General features: G+C 58.3%; 1 protein-coding gene across 1 annotated transcript in view; it reads right to left on the bottom strand.

The window, feature by feature from the left end:
* Window positions 1-24,624, bottom strand: part of AHNAK2 (AHNAK nucleoprotein 2) — a 32,167-nt gene that overhangs the window by 7,158 nt on the left and 385 nt on the right. Inside the window, 23 exon segments of the mRNA XM_074326739.1 lie at window positions 1-81; window positions 84-136; window positions 138-313; window positions 404-653; window positions 687-1,353; window positions 1,356-1,421; window positions 1,424-1,471; window positions 1,474-1,554; window positions 1,586-1,651; window positions 1,684-1,848; window positions 1,851-1,916; window positions 1,919-3,071; window positions 3,074-3,204; window positions 3,207-3,558; window positions 3,590-3,620; window positions 3,622-4,110; window positions 4,112-4,196; window positions 4,199-6,158; window positions 6,279-6,463; window positions 6,746-6,887; window positions 7,765-7,866; window positions 8,340-8,438; window positions 8,549-8,607. Coding sequence (XP_074182840.1) covers window positions 1-81; window positions 84-136; window positions 138-313; window positions 404-653; window positions 687-1,353; window positions 1,356-1,421; window positions 1,424-1,471; window positions 1,474-1,554; window positions 1,586-1,651; window positions 1,684-1,848; window positions 1,851-1,916; window positions 1,919-3,071; window positions 3,074-3,204; window positions 3,207-3,558; window positions 3,590-3,620; window positions 3,622-4,110; window positions 4,112-4,196; window positions 4,199-6,158; window positions 6,279-6,463; window positions 6,746-6,887; window positions 7,765-7,866; window positions 8,340-8,438; window positions 8,549-8,607 — 6,507 coding nt within the window.

Below are 24,624 nucleotides of genomic sequence, written 5' to 3'. Positions count from 1 at the left end.
AGGAGGGCATCTTGAACTTGGGCATTTTGAACTTGCTGTCCCTGGCGGCCATCTCCTTGTCTTCCAGGGCCACGTCGCCTCCAGCCTGGCGCCCGGCGCCTGGATGTCCACCTCCACGCTGGGCAGCGACACCCCACGTCGGGGCTGCCACCTGGCCTTTGGCACCCTTCAGGTCCAGTTTGGGTCCCGTGATGTCCACCTGGGGGCCCTTGATGTCCACCTTGGGCATCTTGATGCTGGGCATCTGCACCTTGGGCATGTGGCCCTTGAACCTGGCCCCTTCTGCCTTGCCCTTCAGCTCGCCCAGCCTCACCTCCCCTCGGGAGGGCCACCTCCACCTCAGCCCGGGAGCTCGATTTCAGCGGATGGCAGTTGCACGCTGCCCTCCGGGCTTGCATCTCGCCTTCGGGCAGGGAAGGGTCGCCTCCCCTGTGATCTTGGGCACGGGCACGTCCACGGATGTTCCCAAGTCCTTGCTGGGTGCCGCCATGCCAAAGGAGGGCATCTTGAACTTGGGCATTTTGAACTTGCTGTCGCGTGAGGCCGTCTCCTTGTCTCCCAGGGCCATGTCGCCCTCCAGCTTGGCGCCTGGCGCCTGGATGTCCAGCCCCACGCTGGGCAGCGACACCGCCACGTCGGGGCAGTCACCTCGCCTTTAACACCCTTCAGGTCGAGTTTGGGCCGGGCAGGGAAGGGTCGCCTCCCCTGTGATCTTGGGCACGGGCACGTCCACGGATGTTCCCAAGTCCTTGCTGGGTGCCGCCATGCCAAAGGAGGGCATCTTGAACTTGGGCATTTTGAACTTGCTGTCGCGTGAGGCCGTCTCCTTGTCTCCCAGGGCCATGTCGCCCTCCAGCTTGGCGCCTGGCGCCTGGATGTCCAGCCCCACGCTGGGCAGCGACACCGCCACGTCGGGGGCAGTCACCTCGCCTTTAACACCCTTCAGGTCGAGTTTGGGCCCCGAGATGTCCACCTGGGGGCCCTTGAAGTCTACTTTGGGCATCTTGATGCTGGGCATGTGCACCTTGGGCAGGTGCCCTTTGAGTCCGGTTGTGGCGTCGCGTTCCTGGAGCTCTGCCTCCGGTACGTGGCCCTCCGGGAGTTTCACACCCAGCTCGCCGGGCTTGACGTCCACGTCGGCAGATGGCAGGTCTATGCTCAGGTCACAGGTCTTGACGTCGGTGTGGATGGAGGGCAGGCGCACGTCCGCCTGCACCTGTGGCCGGACACCTCCACCGAGGCGTCGGTGGGCTTGCCGGCGCCGCCATGCGAAGGAGGGCATCTTGAACTTGGGCATTTTGAACTTGCTGTCCCTGGCGGCCATCTCCTTGTCTTCCAGGGCCACGTCGCCTCCAGCCTGGCGCCCGGCGCCTGGATGTCCACCTCCACGCTGGGCAGCGACACCCCCACGTCGGGGCTGCCACCTGGCCTTTGGCACCCTTCAGGTCCAGTTTGGGTCCCGTGATGTCCACCTGGGGCCCTTGATGTCCACCTTGGGCATCTTGATGCTGGGCATCTGCACCTTGGGCATGTGGCCCTTGAACCTGGCCCCTTCTGCCTTGCCCTTCAGCTCGCCCAGCCTCACCTCCCCTCGGGAGGGCCACCTCCACCTCAGCCCGGGAGCTCGATTTCAGCGGATGGCAGTTGCACGCTGCCCTCCGGGCTTGCATCTCGCCGCCGGGCAGGGAAGGGTCGCCTCCCCTGTGATCTTGGGCACGGGCACGTCCACGGATGTTCCCAAGTCCTTGCTGGGTGCCGCCATGCCAAAGGAGGGCATCTTGAACTTGGGCATTTTGAACTTGCTGTCGCGTGAGGCCGTCTCCTTGTCTCCCAGGGCCATGTCGCCTCCAGCTTGGCGCCTGGCGCCTGGATGTCCAGCCCCACGCTGGGCAGCGACACCGCCACGTCGGGGCAGTCACCTCGCCTTTAACACCCTTCAGGTCGAGTTTGGGCCCCGAGATGTCCACCTGGGGGCCCTTGAAGTCTACTTTGGGCATCTTGATGCTGGGCATGTGCACCTTGGGCAGGTGCCCTTTGAGTCCGGTTGTGGCGTCGCGTTCCTGGAGCTCTGCCTCCGGTACATGGCCCTCCGGGAGTTTCACACCCAGCTCGCCGGGCTTGACGTCCACGTCGGCAGATGGCAGGTCTATGCTCAGGTCACAGGTCTTGACGTCGGTGTGGATGGAGGGCAGGCGCACGTCCGCCTGCACCTGTGGCCCGGACACCTCCACCGAGGCGTCGGTGGGCTTGCCGGGCGCCGCCATGCCGAAGGAGGGCATCTTGAACTTGGGCATTTTGAACTTGCTGTCCCTGGCGGCCATCTCCTTGTCTTCCAGGGCCACGTCGCCCTCCAGCCTGGCGCCCGGCGCCTGGATGTCCACCTCCACGCTGGGCAGCGACACCCCCACGTCGGGGGCTGCCACCTGGCCTTTGGCACCCTTCGGGTCCAGTTTGGGTCCCGTGATGTCCACCTGGGGGCCCTTGATGTCCACCTTGGGCATCTTGATGCTGGGCATCTGCACCTTGGGCATGTGGCCCTTGAACCTGGCCCCTTCTGCCTTGCCCTTCAGCTCGCCCAGCCTCACCTCCCCCTCGGGGAGGGCCACCTCCACCTCAGCCCCGGGGAGCTCGATTTCAGCGGATGGCAGTTGCACGCTGCCCTCCGGGGCTTGCATCTCGCCGCTCGGGCAGGGAAGGGTCGCCTCCCCTGTGATCTTGGGCACGGGCACGTCCACGGATGTTCCCAAGTCCTTGCTGGGTGCCGCCATGCCAAAGGAGGGCATCTTGAACTTGGGCATTTTGAACTTGCTGTCGCGTGAGGCCGTCTCCTTGTCTCCCAGGGCCATGTCGCCCTCCAGCTTGGCGCCTGGCGCCTGGATGTCCAGCCCCACGCTGGGCAGCGACACCGCCACGTCGGGGGCAGTCACCTCGCCTTTAACACCCTTCAGGTCGAGTTTGGGCCCCGAGATGTCCACCTGGGGGCCCTTGAAGTCTACTTTGGGCATCTTGATGCTGGGCATGTGCACCTTGGGCAGGTGCCCTTTGAGTCGGTTGTGGCGTCGCGTTCCTGGAGCTCTGCCTCCGGTACATGGCCCTCCGGGAGTTTCACACCCAGCTCGCCGGGCTTGACGTCCACGTCGGCAGATGGCAGGTCTATGCTCAGGTCACAGGTCTTGGCGTCGGTGTGGATGGAGGGCAGGCGCCGTCCGCCTGCACCTGTGGCCCGGACACCTCCACCGAGGCGTCGGTGGGCTTGCCGGGCGCCGCCATGCCGAAGGAGGGCATCTTGAACTTGGGCATTTTGAACTTGCTGTCCCTGGCGGCCATCTCCTTGTCTTCCAGGGCCACGTCGCCCTCCAGCCTGGCGCCCGGCGCCTGGATGTCCACCTCCACGCTGGGCAGCGACACCCCCACGTCGGGGGCTGCCACCTGGCCTTTGGCACCCTTCAGGTCCAGTTTGGGTCCCGTGATGTCCACCTGGGGGCCCTTGATGTCCACCGTGGGCATCTTGATGCTGGGCATCTGCACCTTGGGCATGTGGCCCTTGAACCTGGCCCTCTGCCTTGCCCTTCAGCTCGCCCAGCCTCACCTCCGGGAGGGCCACCTCCACCTCAGCCCGGGAGCTCGATTTCAGCGGATGGCAGTTGCACGCTGCCCTCCGGGCTTGCATCTCGGTGTGGGCAGGGAAGGGTCGCCTCCCCTGTGATCTTGGGCACGGGCACGTCCACGGATGTTCCCAAGTCCTTGCTGGGTGCCGCCATGCCAAAGGAGGGCATCTTGAACTTGGGCATTTTGAACTTGCTGTCCCTGGCGGCCATCTCCTTGTCTTCCAGGGCCACGTCGCCCTCCAGCCTGGCGCCCGGCGCCTGGATGTCCACCTCCACGCTGGGCAGCGACACCGCCACGTCGGGGGCAGTCACCTGGCCTTTAACACCCTTCAGGTCCACTTTGGGCCCCGAGATGTCCACCTGGGGCCCCTTGAAGTCTACTTTGGGCATCTTGATGCTGGGCATGTGCACCTTGGGCAGGTGCCCTTGAACCTGGCCCCTTCTGCCTTGCCCTTCAGCTCGCCCAGCCTCACCTCCCCTCGGGAGGGCCACCTCCACCTCAGCCCGGGAGCTCGATTTCAGCGGCAGATGGCAGGTCTATGCTCAGGTCACAGGTCTTGGCGTCGGTGTGGATGGAGGGCAGGCGCCGTCCGCCTGCACCTGTGGCCCGGACACCTCCACCGTGGCGTCGGTGGGCTTGCCGGGCGCCGCCATGCCGAAGGAGGGCATCTTGAACTTGGGCATTTTGAACTTGCTGTCCCTGGCGGCCATCTCCTTGTCTTCCAGGGCCACGTCGCCCTCCAGCCTGGCGCCCGGCGCCTGGATGTCCACCTCCACGCTGGGCAGCGACACCCCCACGTCGGGGGCTGCCACCTGGCCTTTGGCACCCTTCAGGTCCAGTTTGGGTCCCGTGATGTCCACCTGGGGGCCCTTGATGTCCACCGTGGGCATCTTGATGCTGGGCATCTGCACCTTGGGCATGTGGCCCTTGAACCTGGCCCCTTCTGCCTTGCCCTTCAGCTCGCCCAGCCTCACCTCCCCCTCGGGGAGGGCCACCTCCACCTCAGCCCCGGGGAGCTCGATTTCAGCGGATGGCAGTTGCACGCTGCCCTCCGGGGCTTGCATCTCGCCGCTCGGGCAGGGAAGGGTCGCCTCCCCTGTGATCTTGGGCACGGGCACGTCCACGGATGTTCCCAAGTCCTTGCTGGGTGCCGCCATGCCAAAGGAGGGCATCTTGAACTTGGGCATTTTGAACTTGCTGTCGCGTGAGGCCGTCTCCTTGTCTCCCGGGGCGATTTCCCTTTCTTTCCCTTCTTCGTTCTCCTGGTCTTCTTTTATTTTTGATGGTCCTCTCTGTTCTTTACCTTCATCTTCATCACTACTCTCTATATCAAAGTCCAATTTTACTTCCTTGATAAGTGTGTGTCTCTGATTTTCCCTTTCTATTTCTCTTGTCTGTGTTTCTGTGACTGACTTTGCGTCCTTTCCTGGGGGCCATCCAAATGACGGCAATTTGAACTTTAGTGTTTTCATCTTTTCCTCCTTTTCCTCTACGTTCTGGTCCCAACCTATTTTGTCTCCTCCTTTCGTTGTTGCCATGGATGTCTCTGCTCTCATTTTATCCCAGTTGGGCTGATGCACTGCAAGGTCTCGGTCCTTGTTTTTGTCTGGGCTGTTGTCACCTTTTATCACGATCTTGGTGCCTGACCTCCCCTGCCTTGGCCCCTGCTCCAGCACTGCCATGCTTCCTTCTGTCCCCAGCACTTTATGTTTGGAAAATCCAAACTTGGGTGTCTTTAAATTGCGTATCTTGACCTGGACGTCTGCTTGGTGGCCCTGTGTGTGGCCTTCACCCGCCCTGTCTTGCAGAGGCAATGGGGCAGTTTCCATGTCCAGCACTTGCATTCCCTCCCTAGTGCATCCTCTGCTCTGTGTGGGCACTCGGCCTGCCCTGGCTTTCCCTTGGGTCACTGTCTCCTCCTGGACTTGCCTTTCCGTTTTCTTCCTCCGGGGTCTGGCTGCCATGTTGGACCCACCCCCCAAGTCTGCCTCGTAGGAGAGGGCAGGCTCTGTGGGCCACTGTACACTCAGAGCTGGAGTTCCCTGTTGCGCCTCTGCTGTCCTGTCGTCCTTTGTGCCACGTGTGCCAGCCCAGGTGGCCTCTTGGGTGGCATCCCAGGACCCCGCCTCCTCCAGCACTCTGAAATGGACAGCGCCACTTTGGGACCCTGTGTCTGGCTGCCCTGCCAGCGATCGGCCCTTCCCTGAGCCCACTTTGAACTTCAGGTTGAGGAACCTGCTCCTGCGTCGGCTGCCTGTCCCTGCCTCCTGTTCCTGCTTATCTGGAGGAAACTCGGCCTCGGTGTCTGAGCTTGTGGGGCCCACAGCAGGCACCTTCCCCCGCTCGTAAGCCTCCGAGGAACTGTGTGACCTCCGGGGCCCTCGCCCACCCTTGCTCTTTATGGCTTGAAATTTGGGCCACGAGAGCCTGTCCTTTTGGGGCCTCCTGCCTCTGCCATCCCTGGGCTTGGCGATGAGTCTCTCCTGGTCCCCATCACTTTCCATCGTCTTCGTGGGTGTGGCTGTGCCCCCATCAGTGACGTCCTTTCCCTGAAACAGAAAGACAGTGAACTTATTGGTGCCAGTCCAGAAAGTCTGTGGCCCTGGGCTTAGGGGAAGAGGGGGGTGGGTGGGGCCCATGCCAGCCTCGGCGCCAGCCAGCTGCCTCACCTGCTTCTCAGTCGGCTTTGGGACATGCTGAGCTCCACTGGCAGCCCTGTCCACATCCACTGTGGTGGGAACTTTCCGTCTGACTTGGAACTGAACCTTGTACGGCTCTGAGTACTGAAGGATTTTCAGAGCATCTTCATATTTCATGTCATCGAAGAATATGGTTGCACTCAGTAGCTGATCTCCTGGACAAAGACAGAGTGGGGTTCGGGCCTTAGTTACCCCATCTCATGGCTGCTGGGATGGAGGGTTCTACAGGGGTGCATGGAAGGGAAGGATGCCTGCCACGCTGCCCAGCCCTTCCCTCCACTCAGCCCTGGGTGGGAAGGAGCCCACCTGTTTCACAGGTGGGAAAACCCAGCATGACAGGTGATTATCCTGAGCTCCAGGTATGGCCCGGCCCCCTCCTGGTCCCTCCCATCCTCATGGGGACCACGGGGACTCCAGGGATGGGGCGGCCATGGCACCTTCTCTCAGGCTGAAGAGCCTGGCAGCTGAGGAGTCCTTCAAAACGTGCTTCACAAAGATGCCCTGGTCCCCACCACCTGTGACACTGTAGCCACTCGCTCCAGCCTCTACCTCGGTCTTCAGCGTCACGTCTGTTGCCTCCTGCGTGGACGGAGCAGAAGCACATAAAGTCCATGGTAAGCATACCTGTCCTACGATGGGCATCAGTCCTGGGGGTGCTACCTCCCCTGAGGACAGGAAGCCCACAGCCCTGCCCATCATCCAGGTGACAGCAGGCAAGGGTAGGGCCCCCAGCTAGGATGGCCGGGGTTGCTGAGTGCAAGCTTTGCAGGAAGCCAGCTGCAGCCGCCTCCGGTGGGAGTAGCCTCCTCTTGTCCCCACCCCCACTTGCCAGGACTCAGGGGCAGCCTGTCCACAGCAGGACTTGGCAATGGTCAGAGCCTTCCTCCATTGCTCCTTGTTCATTCTTTACATGCTCCAAGCTTGATCGCAAACAAAGCAGCTATTGCTGAAACCATGGAACATCATAAATGCTGAGGGAAATACAACCAACAGTGCAGCTGGCCTGACTTCAGACATGATGGGGCCTTGGGGGCTGGTGGAGCCTTAGAAGTGCCGGGACTGCCAATGCCAGGACAGTCTGCCTCAGGAGGCAGTGCCCGCCTTGCTACCACCTTCTGTGGCCCACACACCACAGGCAGCGGCCATGCCCATGCACAGCTGAGAACACTGAGGTCTGTGCACCTAGGTCCCCTGGCTGGGGCCTTGTGAAGGAGTCCAACCCCCTGGCCAGGAGTCTTCATCATGGGCACATAGGGTCTTGGCAGAAGCCTGGGCCAGACTTCTAGAGCCTCTGCCACCCTCAGGCCTGACAAGGGATGGGTTTGCCATTCCATAGGGCACAGTGGCACTCTGCCAGCCTCCCTGTTCCTCTCTCTTTGCTCTGGCCTCCAACCCCCTGGCTGGGGCCCTGGTGAAGGCGTCCACCTCCCTGGCCCCCAGTTCCCACCATACCCACCTCTGGATGACTCATCCTGGACAGTGTCCGTGAGTCCCCTGAATCCCGCTTCCACCAGGATCTCCGTCTCCCTGAAGAGCCTTGCCTGTCTGAAGTGTCTTCCTATAACCACAGACATTGAGGCTTACCCACCTGCCGCAGCCCAGAGGATGGGAAGGTCTTGGGAGGCCAGGGGCCTCAGCTCAAAGGTTGAGAACTCCAAGAGCACAGCTGCGTGCAGAGGGAGCCCAGCTGCTGAGCTGTGGGGACCCCGTCTGCATCTCCTCTCCAGAGATGGCGTGCACACACACCTCATGCCCCACCACATGCAGGACCGTGAGGGCTGCTCCCCACATGCACACACTGCACACACACATGCGCCATCTTGGTTGTGTTTTGGCCAGCTGAAGGGAGGGTCCTGGGAGGGGGCAGAGGAGTCAGAGAGGATGGCTGAGCCGGCAGTAGGGCAGCGGGCGTGGCTGAACAGACAAGCATGTGAGTTGTGCACACAGGGTGATACAGGAGAAGACGTGGCTGCCTGTGGCCCCACACCTTGGTCTTCCCTCAGCCTATGGGTCTCTGTCCAGCAGGCTTACCAGGAGTTCAAAGCCAGCACCCTCAGTCACACATTCATAGACAGGTGAAGACCCCTGCGGCCGTGGCCGAATGATCTCCTCCACGGGCCCTTCAGTCACCTTGCAGGAGGAGAGAATCAGGTTACCCTCAGCCACTCGGGCTCTGCCCAGGCCCAGGAGAGGATGGGGGAGGCATGATGTGGGCATGGGCCCCTGTCGTCCTCACTCACAGAATGGTCCTCCTCGGTTTCTGCATCTGGTTCCTCAGGCTGCAGCTGCCGGCCAGACACTGCTGAGAGAGAGGCTGAGTCAGCGGAGCCGTGCAGGTGGGTAGACCACGGGTGGGGCCTGAAGGTGGACCAGACAGTGGACCAGGGGTGGGGTCTGGGGGTGAACCAGATGCTGAACCAGGGGTGGGGTCTGGGGGCGAACCAGATGCTGAACCAGGGGTGGGGTCTGGGGGTGGGCCAGATGGTAGACCCGGGGTGGGGGCGTGTGGGTGGGGGACCAGGGGAGCATGTGCACCATGGAGATGCTGTCACCCCATTCTGAACGCTGGGTCTTAGAGCATATGAAGGCATTAGGGGAGGATCCACAGCCACTGGCCTAGGGAGGCTGTGACATCAGGTCAGAGGGTAGTGAGCCAGAACGGGGAGGAGCCCAGACAAAGTGACAAGTTCCACAGATTTAGTCCAAGAAAGTTGCTAAACAAACACACCAACAAAGCAATAATCCAAACCCTGAGGGGAATCAGAACCCAAGCTGCTACAATGTATAACATAGAACGTCCAGCGCACAACAAACATGCCATGGTTGGCACAGAAGCAGGAGAGTGTGTGCTGCGTCAAGGAGCAAAGCAGTGGATGGAAACTTCCTGAATGTCCACAGAGGCTACATTTAGCACAGACCTCAGAGCAACTATTATAAACATGTTCAAAAAACTAAAGGAAACCATGCTTAAAGAATTAGTGGAAAACAAAATGGATCAATGAAGGCAACTGTTGTAAAGAAACAGAAATTATAAAAAATACCAGTGGCAGTTCCAGAGGTGAAAATTTACTACAGGGATTCAACACTGGCTCTGAGGTGCCAGAAGAAAGAATTGAAAATCTTGTAGATTAATAGAAATTAACCTATTTGAAGAACAGAGAAAAAGATTGAAGAAAAGTGACAGAGCATCGGAGATCTGTGGGCTAACATTACGAATAGCAATGCTGTGTGTGGTCGATGTCTCAGGAGGAAAGGAGAGAGAGAAAGAGGCAGAAAAATGTTTGAAGAAATAATGACTGAAAATAATCTACAGATCCAAGAAGCTCAACAAATCCTAAACAGGACAAACACAAGGAGATCCAGACCTACACACATCACAGTCAAAATGACTGCAAGAAAGAGAAAAACGTTGAAGGCAACAAGTGAAAAACAACCCACCACATGTAAGGGCACAGCAATACAATTAACATCTGACAACATAGGAGCTAGAAGAAAATAGAACGACATATTCAAATTGTTGAAAGGAAACGTGAGCCAAGAATTCTCTATCTAGCAAAATATCCTTCAAAAATAAAGGCAAAATAAAGACATTTGCAAATAAAGAAACTCGGGGAATCCATTGCTAGCCAATCTGCCTCACAAGAAATGCTAAAGAAAAGGACCTGACACCAGATACTAACTCAAATGCACAGGGAAAAAATGAAGAATGAAGAAAATGGTAAGTATGTGGGCAAATATAAAATATGCTACAGACATTTCTTTTCCCTCATTCCATCCCTTAACTTCTTTTTAAAAGACAAGAGGTTTTATAAAGCAGGGGTCAGCAGACTCGTCTTGTCAAAGGCCGGCCATCAAGTGTTTCAGCCCCACAGGCGCTATTGCACGTCTGTGCATTGCACTCCCAGGGCGGTGGCTCGGGTGTGGCTGTGGACAGCATGCAAATGAGTGAGGCTGACTGCATCTAGTGCAACATCATCCACAAAACCGGCAGCCGGCCGGGCGTAGCACACAGGCCAGAGCCTGTCGGCTCCTCGCATAAAGCAAGAATTCTCATGCCATGTTGTGGGGACTGTAAGATACAGAAGTGCAGTATGCATGTGACAGTAATAGCAAACAGCGGGGAGGAAAAGGAGGTGTACTGGACGACAGTCTCTACGTTTTACCAGAGCCCGGTAGGCACTGCCTGGGGCGAGGAGTGCGAGTGGCACTGACCATGAGCAGGTGCGGGAGAATCTGAGGAGGGTGGGGGTGCTGGGACTGGCTGTGCCACTCTGCAGCGTTACTGAAAATGTTCAACTTGCACGTTTACAGTGGGTGGGGTTATGGTCTGTAAATTATATTCCAGTAGAGCTTAAGGAAAACAGGTAACTGACTGCATAAGACAAAAACAGTAAGTGTAGAATTTCGCATACGTAGACGTAAAGCGTGTGACAACTGCAGTATGAAGAACGGGGTTGGGGATGATGGAGGGAAGTTACTGCTGTGACGTTCTCACGTTATACAAGCAGTAGTGTAATGTCGGACGGTGTACTATCATGAGGAAAAACCACATAGTATAAATCATAAAGCAACCATTAAAAAAAGACACATAGCTAATAAGCCAGTAGTGGAAATAAAATGGAATACTAAAAATACATTATATACAAATATATGTAATGTATATATAATTATGTTATTGAGTGATTACATATGCAAATATATTTAATTAATCCTAAAACAAGGTAAGAAAGGGAAAGAGGAGCAAAGAATAGATGGGATAAAATGGAAAGCAATTAGCAAGATGGTAGGATGTAAGCCAACCATATGGGCAATTACATTCAGCACAGTGGTTCAAAAGTGCCAATCAAAAGGTAGAGATTGTCAGACGAGATAAAAGTTCAAGACCTAGCTATATGCTACGCACAAGAATTGGATTATAAATATATATAGTTTAAAAATGGAAGCAAAGAAAAATATATAGCATGCAAAAACTAATCATAATATTTCATAATGATAAATAGGGGATAATGCATAAAAAAAAAAAGACACATAATAAACTGTTAGTTTGCAACCTTGGGAGCTTCCCAGGTATAAATGAAACAGGCCCCAATTACAGGAAGTGCAAGAGAGATTGAGGAAAGAGCAGGTCATTCCAGACTTGTAGGTGGCAGGCTTCATTAGCAAGGGAACTTACATAAGAGTCAGGTCTGTGCAACTGCAAGACCAGTCCATCTCCCCGCCACCCACCCAAATCTTAAAGTTTACGCAGAGGCCTCCACTGAGCTCAGTCCCAGATCCCGCCCAGATAGTCTCAACAGCACATTGCTTGCTCCAGGCTGGCCTTGAAAATGGCTCCCATGGTGGGGCCGGTGGGGAGGGCAGATATTCCAAGGATGGGGGAGGTGGTGACGAGACTGAGCACCCGGGTCCAGCTCGAGGGTCAACCAGCAGTCTTGTCCTCTCGATGACCTCCTCCAACACAAACCTAAGTGTGTGTACACCTGCTAACAGAGCTTAGGGACACTGAAGTGAACACTGGTGACACAGAAAGGACAAGTAGATAAATTCACAATTCCAGCAGGAGATTTAACAGCCCTCTCAGTAACCCACAGCCTCACAAAATAGAACATGTGAGAACACTCACCTATCAGCCAATGAGATACTTAAAGATCCCTCTACCTGACAACAGCAGAATACACATTACTTTAAGTGCACATGGGACCTTCACCAGGATAGACTATATGCTGGGACATTGAAAAATGCCTGAACAGGGGCAGCTGGTTAGCTCAGTTGATTAGAGTATGGTGCTCTTAACAACAAGGTGTCGGTTTGATCCCCACATGAGCCAGTGAGCTGTGCCCTCCACAGCTAGATTGAAATAACTACTTGACTTGGAGCTGATGGGTCCTAGAAAAACACACTTAAAAAAAAAAAGGCTCAATAAATTTAAAATAATTTAAATTATATTGCACATTTTCTTTGACCCCAGTGGATCAAGACAGTATGTTATAAACAGAAAGATGAGTGAGCGGGATAAAATCCTTAGGAGTCTCATACTTTGTGTTATCAATGGATTTTTGACAAAGCAGCCAAATTATTTCAACAGGCAAATTACAGTCTTTTCAACAATGGAGCTGGGATAACTGGATATTTATTTGTGTGTGTGGGGGGAAATCCTGGACCCTTACCTCACATCACACATAGAAATTAACTCAAAATGAATCACAGAGCTAGATGTGAAACCTAGAACTAGAGAATGAGAAGAAAACATAGGAGAAGTTCTTTGCCACCTTGGGGGAGGCAAAGTTTTCTTAGAATACATAAAAGAAAGTTGGATAAATTATATTTCATCATAATTAAACACTCCTAATCTTGAAAGACATTCGTAGGGCAACATATCATCTGACAAAGAACTTGCACCCAGAACAACTTCTACCACTGGATAACGAAAGACAAAAAACTCAATTAAAAATGGGCAAAAGAGGGCCAACCCAGTGGCTCAGGCTGTTAGAGCTCCATGCTCCTAACTCCGAAGGCTGCCAGTTCGATTCCCACATGGACCAGTGGGCTCTCAACCACAAGGTTGTCGGTTCAACTCCTTGAGTCCCACAAGGGATGGTGGGCTCCACCCCCTGCAACTAAAATTGAACACGGCACCTTGAGCTGAGCTGCCTCCCGGATGGCTCAGTTGGTTGGAGCACAGGCTCTCAACAACAAGGTTGCCAGTTCGATTCCTCAAGTCCCGCAAGGGATGGTGGGCAGCACCCCCTGCAACTAAGATTGAACACGGCACCTTGAGCTGAGCTGCAGCTGAGCTCCCAGATGGCTCAGTTGGTTGGAGCGCGTCCTCTCAACCACAAGGTTGCCGGTTCGACTCCTGCAAGGGATGGTGGGCAGCACCCCCTATAACTAGCAACAGCAACTGGACCTGGAGCTGAGCTGCACCCTCCACAACTAAGACTGAAAGGACAACAACTTGAAGCTGAACGGCACCCTCCACAACTAAGATTGAAAGGACAACAACTTGACTTGGAAAAAAGTCCTGGAAGTCCACACTGTTCCCCAATAAACTCCTGTTCCCCTTCCCCATTAAAAAAAACACCAAAATGGGCAAAAGATTCAAACAGAAGCATCTCAAAAGATGTACCAATAAACACAAGAAAAGATGGTCAACATTGCTAGTCATCAGGAAATGCAAACTAAAACCAACAGAACAGAACAAAAGCTTCAGAAGCAGATTCATCCAGATACCAAGCTGTGGGAGGTGGAAGGTCTTTACATAACTGCTGCTGGGTCCACTGGATGTCCACATGGAGAAAGGTTAATCTCGACTCTTACATCAGCCACAGAAAATATTAATTTCATGTGGATTATAGAGCCAATGTGGATGGTTTAACAATCAAGCTTCCAGAAGATAAGTGGAAATGAGTCTGGGGGCAGGGAAACAATTCTTAACAAGGACACAAAAAGCTAGCCTGAAGAGAAATGACTGATAAAGTGCTGTTCTATGTTAAAATGAAGAGCTTCTGTTCGGAAGGGATTCCACTGAGGGAGTGACGTGGCGCCCTGGACCCGGCAGAGGCTTACAACCCACTGACCAGGGGAAGGCCTCCTACCCTGAGGGCACCAAGAATTCCCGCACAGCAAAGAGAAAGATGGACAACCCGCTAGGCATCCGGGCAGGAAACCCCTGGGAAGGCGGTTCACACAGGAAGACATCCAGCGGGCCAGTCCGCACCTGCAGAGGCAGTCAGCACCCTTAGTCATCAGGTTAATGCCAATGACACCACAGCAGGCACCAGTCCACTCCCACAGGAAGGGCGTCTGCACACGGTGCTGCCGGCTGAGCCGAACTGGAACCGTCACTCTGGAAAACAGCCTGACAATATCTACCCACGTCTGGCTGAGCCCTGCAGCTCCACACCCGAGTGCACAGCCCGCACAAATGCAGAAGTACATGCCCCAAGAGGTGGGCACACAAACGTCCACCGGGCACTACTGCAGTGCCCAGAAACAAGAAAGGCTCCAGTGTCCATCAACAGGAGAATGAAAAACAACGGAGCTGGCGGTGGGATGCGTGGGCTTTGTCCAGTGGAATACTACATGGTGAGGCTGACGAATGAACCACCTGCGCGTGCAACGTGACCAAGTCCTTGAACATGACCTTGACATAAAGTGCCTGGTGGTGCAGGAGCTCCAACACCCACTCTGTGCGCGGCTCACAGTCCCGCACAATCCTGCTCGCTAGTCAGGAGGCCTGGGGGAGGCTGGCAGGGCCGGCTTCTCGAGCCTGGGACTGGTTACACGAGAGTGCCCACCTTGGGAAAACGCCACAAGCTACACACTTAAGATTTGTACCCTTTTTCAAGAAAAACAAAAAGTTAAATTCTACATAAAATTGAAGTGAAGAAATTACAAACTTTATACCAAAAAATCTGAAAATTTAGACGAATTGGATGTATTCCTAGAGAAACACCCTGCCAACACTACAGGAGAGAAACAGACAATTGAAATAGTTCTGTGGTGACTCAACAATCAAGCACTTATTTAAACCACCACACACACACACACACACACACACACACACACACACTCCAGGCCCCACCCCTCCCCCAAATTGTACTAATATTCCCAGAAACTGCGCAGATCTCATACCAGCTCTGGAACATGTACTGCTGGTGACCTAATGAGTGGGCATTCTGCACAGGGCCTGGACATGTCCCTGTCCCCATGCAGCCAACGCAGGAAAGCCAGTTCTGGAGAAGTGCAGCGGGGCTGCTACTCTCTGGCCAATTTGCTGTGTGACCCTCAGCAAGCATGTCCCCTCTTGGAGCCTGGATTTCCCCATGGATGTCAGAGGGCTGCTCTGCCCGTCCAGAACAGAGGGGCTGCGCAGGGGAGCGGGGAGTGAGTCTCCGCCCCCCGCCCCTGACTCCTGCCCTGCAGGAGAGAGTGGTGGAGACTGGAGCCCGTTCCACACGAAGCCTGCTTCCTGTGCCGAAGCCACCAGCTAACCTCACTCTCTCTGGCCTTGGTTTCCCTTCCAATTCTATCCAGACCCTCATCTCTGATCCCCAAAGTGGGTGCGCTGTGGGTAAGCAATGAGGAAACTGAGGCTGCAACAGGGAAGTCCCTTGCCCAAGTTGGCCCAGCGAAAAGGGGTGGAGCAAGGACTGGACCTACCCTGCCCTGCCTGCCCTTCACCTGGCTGGGGTAGTTGAGGGTCCCTGCCTGCCTGTGGCCAGGGGGTGGGGGCAGTCTGGAAGCTCCCAGCCCACCCAGAAACCCAGCCCCCACCCCCTCCAGCTTTCATAGCTTTGTCTCTGAGTCAGACAACAAAACAAGAGCCAGTGACCGCCCTCTTGGGCAGGCAGGCATGTCCCCAAGGGGCAGCGTCGAAAAGGAAAAGGCTCTGGGACCCAGGCAGGGACTGCACCAGGCTAGTGAGCAGGGTGCAGTGTGCTGGGGGCACCACAGTGGAAGACCCCTGGAGTCGGGCAGGGTCCCTAGTCCCTGAGAAGCTGCACCCCCAAATATGCTCCAGAGGAGTCTTCTGGGCATCACGGGCTAGTGAGGACGGTGCTGACAGCTGGGAGGCGAGGGCATACCCTGGCTGGGAACCTGTGATGGGGAGGCCCAACCAGCCCCATGCAGGGCCCTCCACCCGTGGGGAAGAAGAGAGGGCTGGGGGAGGCCACACTGCTGGAAAATTGCCAGCTGTAGCTTCAAGCTCTGGGTTCCTCTGTGCCCCTTAAGGCAGAAGCCCAGCCTCATCTAGGGATGTACAAACAGGAAGGAGGAAATCCTGCCTATCATGGGGCAAGGCAGCTGACAGCTCTGCCAGCCTCCAACCCGTGCCCTGCAGAGGGCGGAGGAACCCCAGGACCCCCCAGAGCACCGTGCTGCCAGTCCCCAGGTCCTGAGGGGGCCACTCCTCAGTCCCTAATGCAGGGGAGCTGTCCCATCAGCCTGTTTGAGCTGGCCCAGTGCGCCCACCCCACACTGGTAGCCCCACAGACAGGCTCTGTACACAGCCCAGCCCCAGCAGCCACCTCAGGTAATGACTAATAATAATAAGGTCACCAAGCCCCACTTTATAGAGGAGGATGTGGAGGTGACACTGAGCCAGGCCCAGCAGGTCCGGCTGCTGGCACTTGTGCCTTCCCAAGTGCCTGCCCCACTCCTCCTGGCTCAGGGCCCAACTGAGGCCCAGCCCCTGGCCGGGCTGCGTGTCCATCCAACCGACCCCTAACCCTTCCTCTGCCTCAGATACCACCTCGTCAGGCCTTAAATGCAGGGGGAGGAGGGCCTGCGGGATTTGGGCACCCCCCCCCCACAAGCTGTAGTCCAGGGCCTGCAGTCCTCTGGGTGGGGCCTCCAGGAAGAGTCTGGAGGGGGGCGGGGCCAAGGACCCTTGGAGGCTTGCTGGGGGACCAGGTGGAGGGGATGCAGAAAGGTGGCTATGCCCAGGATGAGTTGCCCACAGAGCTCTGGACCAAGTTGGGGACGCTCCCAGCAGCACCAGCCAAGTTGGAGTTCTTGGGGGGTCCCAGAGTAGGGCCACCCATGGGTGGGGCAATTTTGCTTAAGCAAAACCCAAGTTTGCATCCAAACTGGCTGCCCCTAGGGCCCTGGTGGGGCCGGACTTCAGGTGGGGCCAGGTGTAGGGGGCAAGTTTGCATGTCACCAGGGCAATGGTGGCACTGGGGAATATGTCACTGGCAGGGAGGAGAGCAGCAAAGGGGGCCCTAGATGGTGGCTGGAGAGGCCCACCCTCAATGTACATGTGCGTGTGTGTCCACGGGCTGTGTCTGGGCCTGGGCCCCCCTCCCCCAAACACGAGTGCACAGTTGGCCAGGCAGCCGTGGGAGTGGAGCTCCCGGGCTTAGAGCCCAGCGCCCACATGGGCACATGCGGACACTTGGGCGTCAGCCCATCCTGGAAATTCATGAGGAAAGTGCCAGGCTGGGCTGATAAGTCATGAGACCTTCAGACTTTCAGAAGCAACAGCAGGCAGTGCCTGAGGGTCTGCCCACCCCTCCCAGACATTTCTCAAGGTAACTTTGGCATGGGGAGGCTGGCCAGGTGCTGCTGTGCCTCCTAGGCTCCAGGAAGGTGGGAGTCAGCCTTGGCCCCCTAGGCCTAGGGCCCAGGGTTCCTCACCCACCCAGCAGGCACTCCCACTGCCGCCCCAGCTGCAACCAGGAGGTTTGGGGGCACTGTCTCCTGCAGCACCCCTCCAAAGCTCCCTGGTGCTGCTGTCGGTCAGTCCGTCTGTCAGTTTGGCCTCAGAGGAGCTCCTCCAAGCCTGGCCCAGCACCCCTAGCAGCCTATGCAGCCTCACTGCTGCAGCCTGCGCCCCAGCCCCTCGCAGCTCCACGCACAGGCTTCCTGCCTTCCTACCTCGCCCCGGCCTCTGCACTCCGCACATGTTTCCTCTACCAGCTGACAGACCAACTTGGCCACCCCGCTATTGCTTCTGGCCACCACCTGGTCTCTGGTCCCCAGAACACCTTGCTCACCGTGTACTCAGAGCCCAGTACAAAGTGGTGCATAATGAAAGCTTGTGCAGGGGCAGATGGGGGGAAGGGAAGGAGCAGGCAGCCCTCCTGGAAAGGAGTGAGCCCTGCCCAGCCTGAGGGCACAGGTGCTGGGAGGGGCAGCAGGTGGGCCCAACGCACCTCCTTCAGTCCCTGGGGAAACTGAGGCACAGGGCGGACATGCCAGCCCACCAACTCCAAAGGGTCTGGCAGCTGAAAGGAGCGGCCCCAAGGTCCTGTCCACCCAGATGGAACCAGCACCCCAGACACCCAGCACAGCGCTGCCCCTGCTGGGGTGGCCAACAGCCCACCTGGCACCTGCAGATAAGCAGCCTTGTTTGAACTGCCCCCCATCACCCCCCAGAGTCCCGGCGCACCAAAAAAGGCAGGTACCGTCATCTGAGGACCCCCCCCCCCCCTCCAGGCTACCTGGTCCAGCCTTGGGACCTACCTGGTCCAGTCCTGGGACTGAGATGGTGCTGCTGAACTGACAAGCCTGCCCTCCAACATAAACTGGAGGCTGGGCTGGGGCAGGCCAGAGCAGCAGGGAGATGCCCAGCTCAGCCGTGTGCCCCGCCCTGAGCCCCCCCCACCTGGCCCCCACAGGCCTGCTAAGTGGTGAGGTGGCAGGTGCCCAAGGCTGAACCCGGGAAGGGGTTGGGGGCAGGGGTGCAGGGTGGGTACAGAGGACAGCTGCTGCTGCTTACCGGGGCCGATGTCCTGCCTGCTTGCCCAGAAGTGAGGGCCCGGGCTCGGCTCGTGGCTTAGCAGCTGCCCTCCCAGGTCCCTCCCTCTGTTGCCCCGCCCTCAGGCTTCCTCCCAGGCTGGCCCAGAGCCCCACCAGAGGGAGTGGGCCTCCTTACTGGCCCGAGCTGGGACCCCACCCCTCTCCCAGAGTACCCCCCCAGCCTGAGCAGCTGACTTGGGGAGGAAACCCCGCCCAGCACGGGGATGTCTGAGTCACCACCACCCGCCTGGCCCAGCCTGGTCCGGTCCAGTCCAGTCCAGCCTAGTCCTGCTGTGTGGACAGACAGGTAGACACACTCAGATATCAGACAGGACCCTCCAGGCAGGCTGTGCACAGGTTCTCTGCCTCAATTTCTCTGTGGCTGCCCTTCTGAGAGGGACCTCAGATGGGCACAGATCCCTGCTCCATGGGGGACCTCGGGGCAACAGGGACCCTCGGGCTCTGCTGAGACCTCTGTCCAGGGCATAGCCAGCCTGTTCCACAGCCAGGACTACCAAGGCCACAGCAGGGCTGGACCAAGACCACCCACTTGACCTTGGGCGAAGTGGCCTTGGCCACCGGCCACCTCCCTGTGCCCCTTGAGGGCAGCATGACCCAGGCCACACCTCTCAGCTGAAACTCAGCAGCCCCCACAGCACAAAGCTCCAGGTGTCTGATGTACCGGCTGTGGGGGCCCTGGAACCAGCATTTTCACCCCCCTTAAGGCACCTGCACATAATTGGTGGCAGAGGAACACACCCCCAAGTCCCCAGCTCCCCAGAGATCCTACTACCTGGTCTTCTACCTGCTGTCACCTCCCCGGCCAGCCCCCAGGACTCAGTTTCCCCCAGGCATGGGGGTGTGGGGGGCTGAGGGGGTCGAGGGGTGCGATTCTGTCTCCTAAAACCCTCCGAGCTCCAAGTCCTGCAGGCCCTGGCAGGACTGCACAGGCTGTGCTAGCTGCAGATCTGCTGGGTCCCAGGGCCACCCCGCCCTGCATCCCACGGCCCTGTGGGGTGGGGCCCAGCTGGCTGTAAACACCTGCACCCCACACGCAGGTCTGAGCAGGCTGGCACAGCTGAGGTGCCCATCCTGGGGTTTGAGGGCAGTGAGGGGCTAGGCCCAGCCCAAGGGGGAGCGGTGATGGGACACTCCGCACCCACAGCCCTGCCCACCACAGGCCAGGGTCACCAATGGTTGCTGCAGAGCTGGGGGCTCCTGGGGCAGCTGAGGACAGCAGGCATGGAAAAGAGCTGCTGGGGGTTGGGCCCCCCCCTGGACACAAGAAGCAAGGAATAGCCGGAGGGGGTGACAGCAAGGGAAGGGCCCCTGGCCACTCAGAGGGCTCCCAGGTAGAAAGCCCCAGCCAGACCGGGCAGGGGCCACTGGTGAGCAAACAGAGTGAGAGGCCCTGGGGTGTGCCACGGGTGTGCCCTGGAAGGAGGTAGGGAACCCCAGATCCGTTCTGGCCTCCCCTGGCCCTAAAAACCTAACGGTCACAAACGACTCTACTTGCAGTGAGACAGGAAGCTGGCCAGGCGCGCTGGCCAGTGACTTCACCCACTCCCTCTACCCAGGCAGTTCTCACCTGGGAACTCTTTGTTTACTGCCTGACATCCCAGCAGACTGTCACCGCCCCGCCAGGGCAGGGCCTGGCTGGCTGACTCAGCAGGTGCCAGAGGCTGAGCCTAGCTAGAAGGAGGGGCAAGATGCTGGCACAGAGGGTCACCACACCTCCTCTTTCCTGAGCCTGGGTGCCCAAACCAGGGAAGCCACGCACCCATCCCTGAACCCTATTGCCCCATGCCTGCTGGCCGGTACCACTGGGATTGCCTTGGTGGGGCCCCCACGTCAAACAGTCAGGGGACCTCTCTTCCAGCCATGCCAACCCCCACACCCCCCCGTGCTCTGCGCCCCCCACATGCCCTCTCCCAACTGCAGGCACAAGCACATGCCACTTGTTCTGCCTGGAGCGTCCTCCCAGCTCAGACCCTGGACTCTCCCGTCAGGTGGCCAGCGCCAGCAGCCCTGGGCTGGTGTACCTGTGGTACCCAGACTGCCAGGAGCTGGGTAGTGGCAGGTGCACAAGCAGACTGGCTGGAAGCACTGGGCTCTGGGTCAGGACCACTCTCATGCTGTAGGGGCAAGAGCCAGGGAGCTGCCTATCACACCTTGCCCTGGGCTGGTTCCAGTCCCGCAGCAGGGAACGGCTCCGAGGAAGGCCCTGCCCACTTGCCTCAGCTCCCAGGGACCCCACCTGCCTGACCCCTGGCTCCAGGTGGCCAGGCCCAGGGGGCAGCAGGTGCTGGACCAGCTGAAGGGGCAGTCACCGGGCATGTGCCAAGCTGTGGCACCAGGGGTCCTGAGATCCCAGCTGTCCAGCACGTGCCTGCAGTGCCCTCTGCCCCGGCAGTTGTAGCTCAAAGCTGCCTGGAACCCAGGCCCCTGCCTGGAGTCACCATGGGAACTGGGCTGCTGGCTGGGGCAGGGCAGGTCCAGGGGCAGCTGACAGTCAATCAGCTAGCAAGAGGGCCAGGGTGGAGCATGGCATTCTTGAGGGATGTGTCACGAGGAGGCCTTGGGTGCTAGCACCACCCAGGAGTAAGGCCCGACAGGAAGGGGGCTGCCCTTGAGGGTCCCACAGCCAGATGCCCCAGAAAGCTATCCTCCCCCCCACCCTCAGGGGTCCCATAGCCAGGTGCCCTGGGAGGCCGTCCCTCCTACCCCGGAGGGCCCAGCCAGGCTGGCAGCTGTGGGGAGCAAGAGCATCCGGGGCTCAGGGGCAGAAGGAGGGGCAGAGCCTCCGGCCCACCCAGCTGCCAGTGCTTGGGCAGCCCCTCCAGCAGGCAGTGGGCCTGAGCCAGCTGGTGCACTCCACTCTGCCCAGATGAGGACCCTACCAAGTTCCTGTCCCAGGCCCACTCCTTTCTGAGCCTCAGCTGTCCTTTCAGCAGTGGACACCCACACCTGGCACCATGTCCAGGCAGGAGTGTGGCTCGAGGACCGTTCCCAGGACTCCCACCTGACCCAGGAGGCCGCTGCCAGCCTGCCTCTGCTGGCTGCTGGGGAATCAGCAGCTCTGCTCACAGTTCTATCATCACGCCTGGGCAGGACGTGCCTGCCTGGGTCCCTTCCAGAAAGCTCTCTGGAGAGGGGCCCAAGGCCACCCCTCACATACGCACACTGGGTCAGCAGGGTCTCCCTGACTCCCTGCAGGGCAGGAACCAGTGCCCAGTGGGGTGGGGGGAGGTGCAGACGCAGGGATCACCACCTCCCACCTGTGCCAGCCCCTCAGGCCTCCTGGGCCCAGCTCCACTTTTCCATTTTCGAAAGTGCTTCTATTAAATATTCATCCCAACGAGGCGGACCTTTGGCTCCCGGTGCCTGTGGCTTCCAAAAAAAGAAAAACAAGGAAACCTGGAGGTCGAGGCAGTGGGGGTGTGGGGCCTGACAGAGAGGCCCCTGAGGGCTCTGACCAGACCCATAGCCAAGATGGGCAGCTGCCCATCTTGGAGTGGGGATGGGGTCAGGGAGCGCCTCCAGGTCTCACTGTCCAGCTCAGGCTCCCTGTCCACACCCGTGCCCCTCTGGGCTCACCCTACCTCCCACTCTCAGCCCCCAGATCTTCTCATTCAGCCTCCTCTCTTCCCACAGGAACTTCCCTAAAACCATTTGGAGCTCCCTGGTGCCCTCAAACCACAGCTCTCCCTCCTAATAGCCTGGTCACTGCCCTTCTCCATTCTTAACCCCCACCCCACCCCCAGACCCACCCTGTTAATCCCCTTGCTGCTCACCAGCTGCCTCTCTCCAGGCCTCTTGTATGTGCTGCTGTCCCTTCCAGGGAGCCCTCCCTGACTCCTCCACGTACCTGAGGCTGAACTGATGGTGGAAGCCACACTTGACTCACCTTTGCTGAATGAACAATGGTGAGCCCCTGCTCCCTGATGTATGATCTCCCAAGTCCCAGGGCCCTTGGAACACACAGAGGGATGGATGGGTGGCAGGCACCCCCCCTCAGCGGGGGCTTCTCAAAGTGGGGATGGGGTGGTCTCAGGCCAAGCCAGGAGCTTGCAGGTGTAAGGCAGGGGCTCAGGCCGGGAGGAGTCAGGAGGCTAGCTGCCCAGGACCCTGCACTGCCTCTGGAAGGGACCATCGGGCGCTGGGATAGGAAGACGTGTGACAGCTGGTGCCCATCATGGGATGAAGTGGCTGGTACCCTGCATTGGGGCGGTGCACCCAGGTGGAGCTCCTCTCCCACATAGGGACAAGGAAGGGTCACTTGGGAAGGCCATTGGGAGGGAGGGGTGCTCCAGCGGGCCAGGCTGGGTGGATGCCTGGTATGTTCCCGGCGCAGCCACCAGGGTGCAGCCTCTGCGTGAAGGCTAGGCAGGAGAGTCTCTCTCCCCAAGGCCTGGGGTAGAGGTGCAGACAGGCTCTGGGAGGGGTCTTCAGAGGACCTGACATGGCGGGCACAGGTGGGCAGGCTTGGACTGGGCAGAAGGACGAGGGTGGGAAGCCCCCCCTGGCCTGCTAGGAAGGAGTTGTGGCTGGAAAAGGCTTGGACCAAAGAAATCTTCAGGGTACTTATCAGGAATGCATGTTCCCTGCCTCATGCAAAGGTGGCTGGGAATCTGTATGTTGTACCAGCCCCTGCTCTGATCCAGCAGGTCTCCTACCAATGCCCCAGGAGAGACACTGAGCTTCTTCTCTAAGAGCAGATGGTGCTATAGGCTGGACACAAGGAGGCCGGGGAACCACTAAGTCCAAGCGGAGAATAAGGGCGTCAGCTGGGAAGGGGCGCCCAACAAGGGCCTCTGCGAGGCTGGAGGGTGGGTGAGATGGACCCTACACCCTGCAGTCTGGGGGGGTCTCTGGGCAGCCTGTGAATGAAGAAGAGGCCAGCATGGGAGTTGGAGGCAGAGCAACAATCCATGTCCTTCGGGCCCCATCTCCTCTCCCTGTGATGTGCCACCATCCCCAGGGGCCCCAGTGAGGTGGGCCAGGACCAGCACAGTTGGGGTGGGGTGCTGGGGACCCACCAACCAACACTGGCCATCATTCTCCTGCTGGCTGTCCAGGAAGAATCAGGGTCCCATCTGGGTAAGGGGGGGCCAAACAGGAGGTCAGCTGGGCCTCAGTGCTGAGCAGACAAATGGGCAACAGTAGAGGCCATGGTGGCTCCTGCTGCAGCTGCAGGGCATGCCCAGGATGAGGGGCACCCCACCCCCTCTGCATCAGTAGCGCCATTATCATCATCGATCTGTTTTCCCCAAGGAGTGGGGTCCAGACTGCGCCAATGCAGCTCGGCCCCAACCCCTTGCAGGCAGCTGGCCAGGTGGCCTGGGTGTGGCCAGGCTGTCGCATTACTGACCTGGAGTTGGAAGGACTGCCCCTGTCCTGCCCCACCCTGCCCTCCAATATGCTGAGATGATCAGGCCCTGGCACCAGGCCCAGTGCCAGACAGATGCCAGACACAAAGAGCACCTGGTTCCCATTCTGTGGCCAGAGGTGCACAGGGAGGGATACTGCCCCATGGGCAACACCCACCTTCCCTTGCCCAGCACTGGGGACCCTGTGGCCTGAGTTCTGACCCCACTCAAGCCCCTCACCAAGCCCCAGACCTCAGGTCTAGTCCTGCCAAAGCCCCCACCTAACCAGTGACCCAGCCATACAGTAGCTACACCATGGACCATACCCCATCCAGCCTAACAGCCCTGGACCAAGGCCAGTATCTCTAACTCCTCTCTCCTAAAACATGTCAGAGGGCAGGAGTGGCGACGCTCGGCTAGCTTGCCCCACCCACACATGCTGCCCTCCCCAAGCTGCCGCTTCTAGGGACAGGACAACTTCCCAGAGGATTACAGCAGGGGGACAATGACAGAGAGGGAGAGATAGACAGGGACAGTGAGTAACAGAGAAGGCGCGGAGCGGCAGAGTGGTAGAGATGAATCAGCGATCCGGAGAGACAAAGTGAGCGGCGGAGAGGCGTGGAAGGCAGAAAGACAGGCACAGGTAAAAGGCGAGACGCAGGAGTAGGGAGGCAGAGAACCGAGCAGCCACCGAGGCGCAG

This window comes from Rhinolophus sinicus, linkage group LG03 (genome assembly GCF_036562045.2).
Source record: "Rhinolophus sinicus isolate RSC01 linkage group LG03, ASM3656204v1, whole genome shotgun sequence".
In the NCBI taxonomy this organism is placed as follows: Eukaryota; Metazoa; Chordata; class Mammalia; order Chiroptera; family Rhinolophidae; genus Rhinolophus; species Rhinolophus sinicus.
The sequence above is the reverse complement of the archived record's forward strand: the minus strand, read 5'-3'. Positions and strand labels throughout refer to the sequence as shown.